The 13,399-nt window shown below is 40.3% G+C and overlaps 1 protein-coding gene across 2 annotated transcripts in view; it reads right to left on the bottom strand.

The window, feature by feature from the left end:
* The window catches only part of rgs12a (regulator of G protein signaling 12a), a 37,540-nt gene that overhangs the window by 20,036 nt on the left and 4,105 nt on the right, over positions 1 to 13,399 (bottom strand). The window contains exon 3 of one of the 2 annotated variants that reach the window (XM_071460076.1): positions 11,761 to 11,853. In XM_071460076.1, the coding sequence (XP_071316177.1) occupies positions 11,761 to 11,853 (93 nt within the window). Of the gene's footprint in view, positions 1 to 7,144; positions 11,710 to 11,760; positions 11,854 to 13,399 lie in introns of those variants that run through there. The other variant, XM_071460079.1, reaches the window with a different exon arrangement.

Here is a 13,399-nt window from a genome sequence, read left to right as displayed (position 1 = left end):
TTGAAAATTGGACGTTTGTCATATTCATAAGTCTGCGTTGCTGGTTTGGAGGGGGCAATCACAGATGATATCTTTATTCCCTCTGGAGTGGTGTGTGTTCATGTATGCAAACATATTAGAGAGAGAGAAAAGGTCTCAGTATGCTTCAAATGCACTAGCTTGTGCAGTGTGTCTATTGGCTCTGAAATGTACAAATGTGGATAAATAACAGTGCCCACTTTTGGATAGTCTCCCCTCAAAGGCTCATATGTTGCACCTGATTATACACACAGTCACGAGCACAGTAGCCGTGTAAAAACTGAAAGCTGAGAGGTTGAATGAAACACTCAAACCCTGATTACCTTCACACCTCCACACACCTGGCCAATCGCTGGATGAAGTGAGAGTGGTTGTCAAACGGTGGATTTCGCAAAGTTGGACACAGCCTCCCTAATTTCTACCATCAGAACAAGGGCTTCAAGGTCTCTTAATGGATGTTCAGACTGATAACTGAAAAAAAAATTAGGCTGTGTTGGTGGGGGCGTGTTGCTTTAGATACCAGTGAGGAAATAAAATATGATCCTTGAAGTTCAGTTTTAGTAACAAATCCATGAGTTTGAAGGCTTATCGGGTGCCAAAACACTGCACAGCCATTATAATTAAATTACCAGGGGGAAATTTTCAACTCTGGAAAGCTATCATGGTGACAATCATTTGTTTTTTGTTGTAATGATCTCCGATCAGTCAAAATTTTGTATTCGTGTTTCAAAGCACTTCATCAGGGATGCGTGCTTACTAGGCCTTAGGACTGAAGGATTTACCAAAATCACAATATGGCCAAGTCCAATATCCAAATTGCAAGAGCTGCAGTCTTTTTTGATAAACATAAAAATGTGTCACAACATACCATAAATGAAGCATTGTGTTGCTACAGAGATGCCCCAGACATAAGGGAACATGCTTGTTTGGTTAAAGCCTCAACAAAAATCACATCATCATCATTTTTAGATTTTTTTTTTTTAACTAAAAATGAAATGCAAAAATGGCTATTCTAACTGAAATCATGACTTATAGCACAATCGCAATAACTGCCAAAAAAAAATCACAATATGATTTTTTTTGCATATCATTCATCCCTAGGGCTACCATATATCTGACTGGCCAAAGGAGGTCTGTACGTGGACTTCCACGAAGATCCAATGAGCACCTCATCTAATGCATACTGGGGCCTAAAGAAAACAAAATAAGCTGTGTTCCATTTTACATTCTACCTTAAACTGGATTTTGTGTACGTATTGCATTTACACAGAAAAGGGAAAAAATTATCTGCACACAATAATTTTTCCTCATTTCCGAGTGAGCTTTTAAAGGACATTATTGGCCAACAATTCAAAGCACAAAATAAACAGAGAAGTTACTCACAGCTGGAAAATTAAAACTAACTGCAGACAGCGTTGATACAGCTCCAGGAACATCTCAGAAATATTAAACAAAGTATTAACACTCTGGAGAATCTTGTTTTCTCTTTCCGAATTTGAACTGGCAGAAGCTTTACAAAGTCACGGTTTGATGTTCATCAGCACTTATGTTGTATCATTTCCTGTTAATACAAAATGGCATTCATTTAAAACATTGTACTATGCAGATAATTGCATCATGTATTATGCTGTAATGCAGAATTGCACCACAGAAAGAATGTGTATGCCTTTTTGTGTGCAGATAAAATCAGCTATGCAGTAATTAGAAGCTATTCATGGTGCTGAACTGAGTCATCCATAACTGTGATCAGAAATTCACAGGACACAGAACAGTCTAGCTCAGCCCTTCAGCTCTCCTTTTGCCCTTTGACACCCCTGAGGCAGAGTGTTCAGTGCAGCCAGGTGAGCATCTCTACAAGCACATAACAAGAGCAAAGCATGTTGGAACTTTTCAAACAAAATGCCTCAAGGAAAAGCATTTTTCTGTTGCTTGCTGAAGAAATTGAGTCTGTTGCCACAAAGTAAAAAGGCTTCACATGAGCTGTAAGCCTCCACTTGATTTAATCAATTTGCGAAACATTTCTAGACAGTCTGTGTACAGTGACAATAAGCACTGCTTGTCACAAGACCTCACTAATTGCATGTCAAGTTCTCCGCCAGGCAATCTTGACCGAAGATGGAAAATAATCTAGACCTGCTATCTGCGGCAGACGACAAACTGTTCCCTGAAAATAACATCAAGAAAGAGTCTTGCATGAAGGCAACTTCCTTTTGAGGGAAGGAGGGAGAGGGTGCGGTGACTGATAAGATGGAAGAGACATTTATTTCCCAACCAAGCAAGTAGTGTGGGAGCAAGAGCGAGTCAGACTGATTTAGAGAATTGCGAAACTCCTCTGACAATATCTAAGTGAAGATAGTGTAGACAGACAACACACAGGCTTATGTTTCATTTTTGGAGGTTAAGAAGTAGAATCCGGTGTTTTAACTACGGGAAATCTTGTTTGTCACCACAAAACTGCCAGACACTCTATCACATTAGCAAGGATCTGATGAGGTCAGCATGCTTATGTGATGCTAACAGCTCAGGAATGGTAAACAACATGAACACAATTAGTATTCCCTTAGGTTTGGTATCTGTATTATGTCCATAGATCCAGGGCTGTGAAACTCTATATCAATTCCCATCAGACAACAACATAATTTAATGATTTGCATTTATATAATAAATACAGAACATCCTAATATGTAACTGTTCTGTCATACTCCATTGAGAAATGATGCCAAAGGTGTAATTCCACTTTTTACTTTTCATAATGACACTAATACCTAAGTCAACTTAATTCTTGAAATTTTAGATTAGAATTTTTATTTTCATACGCATGTGAATTTGATGACAACCTCCAAACACTACAAGTCCTGGATTTGAATTTACGACTAAATACAATGGTGTTTTGCAACTAACTAGGAAGTTCTATGTTTCACTTTTCAGACATCAATGTAACATAACAATTACGCCAAAACAGACGTTGTTCCCTACAAATTTCAGCCATGTATGTATACATTTTTTTCATTTTACTAACAAGCAGACTAGAAGATAAAGGTTTGAAAAAGCATCCTTTGAATGTCTTTGTCACAGTTATTATCTCACCTGACTGGCAGGTTTATTCACTCATTTTATGGAAAAATAAATTTACATTGAGAGAGGAAATGAGAAAATGTACTTTAAATAACCCTAGATAGTTTCAGGAGGTAACAATTTCAGATGTCAAACTCATGTGTGTATGAGACTATGTACTGGGACCTGAGTGGGAGACCAACATTTTAGCTGTGATTTAATCATGTTGATCTCTGAAGAGTTTAATCAAAAAACAAATCTTATATTAGGATTTTTATGTTAAATAAAGATCCTACCTCAGGCATGAAAATTATGATGGGAGGATGCACACCTGGCCTTAGATCATGAGCCGTGTAAAGATACCAGACTTGTGTTGGGGCGGCTTCTAAATGTAATCGCTCAGTTAACAAATGAGTTGCTCTCAATGTCTTTAAAGACATGAGTGATTTGCATGTAAACCATCGTCAGAGGCCATCGTCACAGTGCGTTTCATCTCTTAATCCCCCTGATCATCAGTAATCTACTGCCTGTTCCCCAACTCCAACCGGTTAGCCACAGCAGATGGGTACAGCTATGCTCCTGTCTGGATTAAAGTGGCATTACTATGATTTGTGCAGTGCTGCCAATGTGTGTGTGTGTGTGTGTGTGTGTGTGTGTGTGTGTGTGTGTCTGTGTGTGTGTCTGTGTGTGTGTGTTAGCCACTTGTTGCTGATAAAAAGCTGACAGGGTATGCTAGCATTCATCTGAATGGATATGTTTACCTTTTTCCTTTTGCTGCCCTACTTCTTCTAGAGTGAGGAATGTGGGGCTTTAACCAATATCAGAATTTGTCTTTCCCAACTTATAACTATGTAAATTCTGATCTTAACCAATGTTAACTCTGCCTGAACCTGTCAAGTCTTATTACTCACTACTAATCACTCACTGCAATTGTGCATGAAAAACATGTGCATGAAAACATGACATTAACTCCCTTTGTTGTGTGGAAGTAACAAACAGGAATATTGGCTTGTCACTGGTGGGCTGGTTGGAGGAAATGGTACATACAAAATAAGTAACAAGTACAAGTACATTTGATTTACAAGGCATAGCTGAATCCCACAAAAACAGAATAACTTCAGAGAGAGAAACTAGAACCAGTGACCACGACCCCTCCCATCTCAATTTATTATCATAGAGAAAGGGCTGCGCTCACATGAGCCTGGAGGGCTTTAGGTGGGCAAACCACATAACATGCAACCACACCCTCTGAGTGCTCTCCTCTCTTCCATAAAAAACACCAGAAATGGACTTTCCAACCTGAAACCTGACACTTATAATTAGCCCAGTGAGTCCCCCTGGTTTTCCACCAAGCTAACTCACATGAAAGCTTAGTGTACACTGTTTTGAAAAGTCAGAGTGCTTGGGTACATTTGTTGTGCGATGATAAGGCCGAGATATGAATGAATATCTGCCTCCTGGGAATGCACAAGGCTATATGTTGCCAGTGACACAGCCACAATTATTTACTTCCTGTGCAAGTCAAACTGAACTTAAGATCTGTAATCCTTTGGTGAAGGGAACCTGAGGTGGTTGAGTGACACTGGGAAAGAGGTGAAGGCCGGTCAGGCTCAAGTTAAAGATGTCTCTATTGTTATTTGGCATGGTATCAAGTTCATGGCAATGCTCACAGTGGGGAAAAGAGAAAATGCAGTTTGAGACTTAAAGAGTGTGATGCCTTGCCTACACACACATCCTATTAATGTCTGTCATATGTAAACTAACCGTGCTGGTCCCCTTTTTGCTTGAACATACAGTATATTTCATAATAAAACATTCATTTGCACTACATGATTTGTATTTTAGGGCAACATTTTCATTTACTGCCTTTGGAAACATCATGACACATGGTGCAGGACAAAACATGAACAAAACATGGCCTTTTACTCAACCTAAAACAAGGAAGTCATGGAATAACCAAGCTATATAATCATAAATTTATTTGTTTATGTTGACCACAGGATGAAGATGTTCATAAAAATACTTCATAAGGAAAAGTTAGTGTTTATTTTGTCAAAGTAGAGCACAAAGCCAATCCCTCACAACATCACAGGGAGAGTAAATTGGCTGCCCCCACAAATCCGTGTTTATGACTTCCACAGCGCGAAGTAGACGAGACCTTGGCCTGATTCTGTAGCATCTTGCGCTAACACAAGGCCAAAACGATACCAACTACATCCAGTTCCTGAGCCTTCCTGCAATCATCTCCAGTTAAAACAAGACAGGCTCTCTTTCTCAGTATTTCAGCCATGAAGCGAATGCACCCCAGCATTGTCTAAGCTACAGGTGTGCGGTAAACAGTACGGAAAGACGAGCAGCACAGTGTATCCCAGACATGTCTGAACTGTTACCAGTGAGGTGATAAAAGACATTGGCAGTTCTGAAGCCATTCCTTGTTGAGTAACCTCCACACCCTTGGCAGTAGATTCCCTTTCAGTGAAGCAGAGAAATTTAATAATAGTACGATTGAGGAAGGTAAACAGTGAGTGTGGAGTGAATCATTTCCAGAAGTTGTGTATCACATCCATAGACATTCTGGTTCAGACAGCTTTTCCTATAGCCAATCAACAGGCGATGATGAAGAGCTGTGTGGTTAACTAAAAGGATATATCATAATCTGAATGTCGATAGATGATGTCGTGGCGTTGGTGTGAAAGTGGAGCTGCAGTGTGTCTCCGTCCAGAGATGGAGAGGCAGCGGGTATTTTCCGTGGTTACAGCTTGGTCAAATAGCAAACTCAGCAACCACAGCCACATCTGGTCATCTGGTTATTGGCTGTTGCATATTCATACAGCGAGCAGCAGCTGGACAGCTAAATAACTTCTACTCAAGTTTTGTTGTGTTAATGTACTGTTTTTCCAGTTAGTGGGTTTGGACAGACCAGTCTATGTAATTGCAATAAAACCTCTTGCAGGAGGAGGAAAGAAGAAAAGGAATCATAGTGGAGACATTTAGAAAATGTCAGGCTGCTTAGTCTTTACATCCTATAATGCTAGCCTAAGGACACATTTCGTGAGCGCAACTGTCCACCCACACTCCAGAACTGGCCATGTGATGTCAGTGAGATAAAAGTGCTTCGTGTTCTCCTGCTTCTACTGCTGATCGGCAGGAACATACTATTCCTGCTCATTTTCTCAAGTCATAACACCCACATCAAAAATAGTGAGAGGAATTTATATGATGAAGCATGGCATCTAATTTTAGCAAATTACAATTTAACCCAATATCAATAATAATCTTAACTCAACTTGATTGTTGCTTACGGTACATATAATTTATTGGTTCCTTTCGGACATATTGTGCGAGCAGCAAAGATCATGCGTAAGTCTTACAGTACCAAAAAAGATACATATTTTCGCAATGCTTGCTTTGAGATAAGTGAAAAAGAAGGCTGGTGAATCAGAGCGGGGACATGCCTGCACAAAGCCAGAGGGGCAAGGTAAACCCAGAGGCAACCATTTCAAGTTCAGACTAAACCGTTTCTGTAACATGACGACCTCAAATACAGAGCGAGTGAATGTTCAACGAAGATTTTATTCTATCTGACAACAACAACCTCTGATCTGTTTCTCTCACACTGAATCTCACTACTTCCAATGCCACCAATTGCCTGTGAAAAAGGTCACTTTTTAGGGCGAGTGCAACAGAGCACACTTCATTCAAAGGCCCATGCAGTTTACAAGAATAATCCTGGGTCACTTCATAAAAGACTTTTAACATAACGTCTAATTTAAAGTCAGCATGCATCCTGATATGAATGTTAGACCACATTTTGCTGTGTACAGCAGCGCTGTGTGTACCATAAAGCACATGAGAATTCAGCTGGCACAGCTCAAAACATTCCTCTGACAGACCACACAAGCTAACCACTGTATGCCGCTCAAAGGCTACAACAGGAGCGACAAAGAGCCCAAAGAAGGAAAAGTAACGGTGGCAGGGAGGATACCACTTGTGTGAAAGATGAGGATGGCATCACCAAATAGAGGGGAAGACAGATGAAGACAGATAAAATAATAAAGACTCCAAGACTTACAGAGTTGAGAGTTAAAGTTTGCTCCATGTATGGTATGTGCTAGGCTCGTCTTCAGCGCTGCTCCACACACCTGGTGTGTGTAAACGAGTCCATCCGCTGGAGCTCCGCGGTGCCTGTGCGAGTCAATGTTTGCAGTGCAGAGAGACAGAGATCAACGGGGGAGGAGAAAGCGTGGAGGAGAGCCGAAAATCCTGACAGCTACTGGGAGTTCAAAAGCTCCCTCTCTCTTTCTTTGCTGCCGGTTCCTCTCTCTCTCTCTCTCTCTCTCTCCCTCTCTCTCCCTCTGCCTCCCTCCTCTTTCTCATTGCTGTAAATTCCTCCCCTTTCCCTCTCTGTTTACCTCCCTCCCCGTCTCTGTGTCTTCATGCCTTCTCCTGGTTTCTGCTACGCCCACAGGATAGATCTATTACCCGCAGGCGTGCAAACAAGGGCTGCTAATGTCTCCTCACCTAAAGAGAGAAACTTCACACTCATGGAGCAAAAGAGGTGCCCCAAATTTCCCAGCAGGCAGCAAGGGTATGCCTGAATAAAACAGTGTGCATTAACTAACAGTTCACAATAACAGATGTTTTCACATTCAGGAACACATCAGAAGACAGAGTCAGTGTGAACACGGGCACAGCAGCCTGCAAATGGAGTCATCTCTGTAAAGTTGAACATGCTGTCATCTGCTGAGCGTCACAGGCGCAAAACATCTGTTTGGAGCTAAAAACAAGGAGCCTGTGATGAAGAAGAAATCGGCTCATAGTGGTGGAGCTGTATGGTGGGATGTGGGGGAATTTTCAGTAAGGCTCATGGAGGTACAAAGCTGCTTTTTCTTCAACATGCCCAAACATAAGAGGATCTGACAACAAAAACTCAGCAACATCAAAACACTCAGAAAACAAGATGCAGGGAAAACGAATCAGCACAAACAAAAGAATTATAAAGCAGTTTCTCCCACTACTGAACCAGAGAGACACACCGAAGCATGTCCAAAAGCATGAGATTATATGTATGCTATTCTGCCTTGGTGCGTGGGTTGCAAAAGCTACGTGTCAGACCCTTTGTAATGTGAAGAAAAATAACAAGCATTTGCTCATTCCAGCGCAAGCCACTGTGACGCACACCACCGACCATGGAAAAAGCAACACGGCCCCACGCGTCCAAATGGTTCTGAGCTTGTCCACAACATGCAGCAAGGCCACATACAAGGGTTATCCACAAGGGTCTGCCCTGAGCACTGATGGTGAACTCCAAAATAGTCTCACGGTGTCCTTGTGAGTCCAGATGCATGCACTGACAGAGAGCTTATCACATTTTTTTTGTGCAAAACTTGCCATGAGAAGAGTCCTTCACAGCATCCTTCGTAATGATACACAAGTTAGAAAGTGCTGCACAAATCAAACACTTCAAAACCCCTTAAGTTTGTACCTGCACTACAAGCAGTTATTTCAGATCAACAATTTTGTTTGATAGGTTGATCATTGTTTATTGTTTAAATGTATTCTCTCTGAAGTGGAGCACAGTTTTCAACAGAGAAAAGCTGTAGTTTCAAGCCTGTCTCTTCCGTCTCATGTACAAGGACTTCACAGATTCCAGTATTAAAGCTCATGTTGGGATTGGTTCTAACAAAAACAGTGGTTCTCCAAATCTGTTGCTAAAGTAAAACCACCAAACCTTGCATAAATATGTAAGTCTTTATAAGGACATACTTGGTAACACCATTGAATGGGCTTTGGTTTGCTGTGGCAGGAGTTTTAAGAAGTGCGCCATCTGATCTCTGACCATGAAGTCAGGATGAAACCCTTGAAATGAGAGCCCCGTGGCAAATGCAAGGTGAGGATCTAATTGCCTTTGACAACCATAAAACATTCCCTATGGTGTTATTTCCTGGAATGTATAGGCAAACCATGACTTCAAACTGCACAGGTTAAATAATGTTCTTGATTAGATGGAGTCTGAATAGCTATGAGTTGGATGCACCATCAGAAACTTTTGTTGGATGCGATCCTTGAAGAAGTAGAGCCTGACGGATAAATTGTCCATTTAATAACAAGAAATTACAGTACGGAAATTCTGAGGATATGTTTGTAGTGATTTAGAAACAGTGATGGCAGCACATAGTTGGTAAGGACATATCTAATATATGATCTTTTACTGATCAAATTGAAGGGGTATAATCAAAAATGTTTTTTTTATTTTATGGGTTAGTGTTAAAAATATCAACTTTTTTTAAACTCACAACTCTCAATATCAGCCTCAAATATCTAGTACCACTTAGGGCAATGATTGGAAACATCTAAAACTCTCTTTAGGGAGTACAATCATGCAATTGCTACCAGAAATTCAAGGGTTCAAAATCTTGGACCACTTGCAGAGTTGCAAATTCACTCTTTCAACAACTGCAGTCAATAAGGCTGTGCGCAAAATAAACAGACATCTCTGTTTGCACAGCAGTGAATATATTCAACTGTATAAATGTAAATGTGTCCCTACTAGTGTTTTGACAAAGTGTCTTTCCCTTGCAAGACAAAGTAAAATACTCTTCTCTTTGGCATCAAAAGGTATCCAAAGAGTTATGTAACCAAAGATGCATGGTGAATTATCTTTAGCAGGAAGCATTACTCCAGTTTGGTGAATGCAGAGTTTCAAAACCAGTTGGTGGGAGAGACAAAGCAGCTAAATGCAATTTAAAAGACAAATCTGCACAATGTACTGACAATGAAAACTCACATTCATAACTCAATAATTTATGCATCCCAATCCAAGTCTTGTTCAATCAAACACAAACCGTCATTATATGGATGCCCACATTCTATTTTACATAAAACATAAATGTCAAACCAAACCTACTTCAGCTGTTCAAAGTCAGCCTTTTAGCCATTTATTCTACCACCGACATGTCAGAGCTGGATTATGTACAGAAATCATTATCCAGGATGCCACCACGTGAAAGCCAAGTACTTTGAGATTAGAGACACCTCTAAAATATCAGACCAGCCTGAGCCTGTCTCTCCCTCTTGATGCCATAGCAGCACCTGAAGGTGGAGGTGAAGTCCAGATATTACAGGTGACAAACACTGTGTAACAAAGTAAACTCAACACAATTCTACAAGTGTGAAAGCATCCAGCTCTCCTTCCAGCCACTGTTATTTTGTTCCATGGAAAATAGTTCCACCTAAGACGTGCAAAATAGAAAACAGATTACAGCAGCCTGAAACTACCTAGTTCTCTACATTTCATACTTAACAGAGAGCAGGAATCAATGTCTGATAACAATCCCTGGAAAACAGTTACAACAGTAGTTAGGGATGACGGTAAACTCAGATTTAATTTTACCCATGACAGATGCAACATAATTAGCAACTGCTAGGAGGCCATAGCAACTAAATATATTGAAACACATCACCAAACCAACAAAGACAAAAAAGGGATCTCCACACATCAGCCGACTTTGAGCTCAGAAACAAAACAAAGATACATCATTTTACTACTTGTTTTGTAACTTCATAAGTCACACAACCACAAGATACAAACAAGCTCCTCGCAATTTGACCATTCAGGAGGGATGAGGGGGAAGAACCTTTAGTATCTGTGGTGTTTTTGTATGAGAACCTGAGCATGCTGTCTCTAGTGATTACAGTAAATCAACAATGAATGAAGGCATCGAAGTCGTGCTATGCAAGCAGAAACTCTGCAGCTGTTGTAACCTTTTATAGCCATCTTTAATCCTGCGACTGTATATCTGGGACAGACATGCTCTGAATCTGGAGACTTTTAACAACACCACTGTTGAGTGTGTGTTGGGACAATCCTGAGGAGGAGATGGTGGTGTGCCTCTTTGAGTACAATGTGTGGTCTGCGGGTGTGTCTGTGTGTGACTAATGTGTGGATATACAGTATGCCGTTTTCTTGGTTTGTTTTTGTGTCTGTTCATGTGCATTCAGAGCAATTATGACATGAAGGAACAGTGTGCGTGTGTTTTTATAAATGTGAATCAGTGTGCATGAGTAATGCATGCATGCAGAGGCCACTGGAGAAAGAGAGTTCCTCAGCAACATTAATACGAGAGAATGTGAGCACGATATTCAGTCTTGCAGCAGTGCTCATTAGCGAGGCCAAACAAACAGGACCATGCCTCTGGCTGCGCACAAAGACCACTTTGTGAGCCACCCCTTCCACAAGTTTAGCAGCAAATGCAGAGTTCAAGGCAACGGAAATGAAAGGTTAAAAAAGAGCTCAAAGTGGAGCAGAATGAAAAAGGGGGATGGTTCGCCTTAATGTCCACATTAGTGAAGCTGACCAACCTTTCTGTAAATACAAACCCAGCAGAATGGAAATTACTGAAGACTGTCAGACCGTCAACTTGACAAAAAAAAAAAAAAAAACAAAGCACATGAAACTGAAACTGCTGAGGATTTACCAAGTGGAAAAAGTAGTGCAGTGCACACAAATCTCTGCCATTGCTCATCTTTTTAAAACAACTTTTATGAAAGAAGAACAATAGCTAAATAAATCAAATTAAAAACATAAAGTATATGAATGACTCACACGAAGCTTTAAAAAACAAACAAACACAGAAACTCAAATTCTAGGAAAACAAGTAAAGGTAAGTAAAAGAATTTATTGACTACCTCAAGGTCATCCAGTGATCGTGCCAGGCTGAGGCGTTTGGCAGAGCGGCGTTTTGAGGCACGAGCAACACCCATACCCCAAAACCTGGAGCCCTATCAAAATAAAGGAGAGATGAATGAGCAAAGTCACAAAGACCAATATTACTGACAGCTTTATCAATACTGTTATCCTTGTATAATTGCATTTGATTCAGGTTGCATACCCCTATAAAGATAAATGAACTGTCACTCAACGGCAGTGGCTCACTGTCATCATACTTGTGTACAATTAAACATGGTGTGTGGTGCATGAGAGAAAATGCAAATATGACAGTATTAGTAGAGTGAGAAGTGAGTTTGAGTTAAGTCAGTTGAAAAAATGACATGTCACTTTTACTACTAGATTTGACTGACTAATAGCGTAAGGACACACTGTTCTCTCTGAAAACATGCAAATTGGTCACATAAGGGTAACCTGAACTATGACAGCCCTGTTTGCAAAGCAACAAGACAGAAGCAGTTATTCAGTGTGTCAAAAACTACCATTAGAAATCAGATAGAACCAACATGGTTTTCTGCCTGCCTGTAACTTCAGAAATGATAATGCTTTTTAACCAGCTATCTCCTATTCTTATGATTGGAGAGGCTGTGCCTAATGTTTGAACGAGAGTTTAAGAATTGCAGATAATTACCACTGCATGACATGGGCTCTACCCTGTAATTTGCCAGGCTTCCTGCACAAGATTGTCTTCTTTCTGATCTGATGCAAGCTCAGGGACAAAGGCACAATACAGATCTGGTTTATAAACACAGGAAAACATTTTGCTTAAATAAATAAGGTGACAAACTACAGTGAATTCTGACAGCATTGGCAGAATGGCAGCTCAAAAACTATCAAATATCTGTAGAATACATGCTGCACATAACCTAGGTTGCCCTGGATTTTAATATATAGCCACTAACAAAATTATTTTTGCCTATATACCAGCTAACTGGAGCCATTTCTGTGGCTGAGAGAAAGACACAAATTCAGAGATACTGCAGACACATCACTGTCTTCCTGAGAGAGGCTGATTTCCGGGACTACACGGCAACACAGGGACATCTTGTGGGCAATGAGGAAAGCAACACACAAAATTATATCCACATGGTTATGACAATGACATCATTGTCTTACAACAGGTGTTTTCTGAGTTCAATTCACACAGCACCAATTGACTGTTGAAATAGTAGTATTGTATCTAATTTTAGGTGCCACCAAAAACACACTTACTAACACCCCCTCAATGTATGGAAACTCAACTCCCCGTGACCATTTAATACTTCCTGTAGCGCCGTGTTAAACATGAATGAAGTACAGAAACAGATGCTCTTGTCTCAGTGGGACCGTGCTTACAATGGAACTATTTAATGTCATTTTTTTTAAGGTTTTCTCTTTACCACATTGCTGAAAAATTACCTGCAGGGATACAATGTATATGGGCAAAAACAAGACTCTTCAGTATTTAAAATCCTATAGCATCTGGAAAAAATACACATATATCAAGTTTAAAGGTAATTGTAATTTTACACCGGTTCAAACTCCAGCAAGAAAGCGAACGCATCTACAGATTTTTTTAATAGTTTTTTGGTGAAGCTGGTTCATGTCACTGTTGCTAAG

Source organism: Trachinotus anak, unplaced genomic scaffold (assembly GCF_046630095.1).
Source record: "Trachinotus anak isolate AG129_WGS33_773 ecotype Australia unplaced genomic scaffold, CSIRO_AGI_Tana_v1 ptg000023l, whole genome shotgun sequence".
In the NCBI taxonomy this organism is placed as follows: domain Eukaryota; kingdom Metazoa; phylum Chordata; class Actinopteri; order Carangiformes; family Carangidae; genus Trachinotus; species Trachinotus anak.
This window is presented reverse-complemented; position numbering and strand designations above follow the sequence as displayed.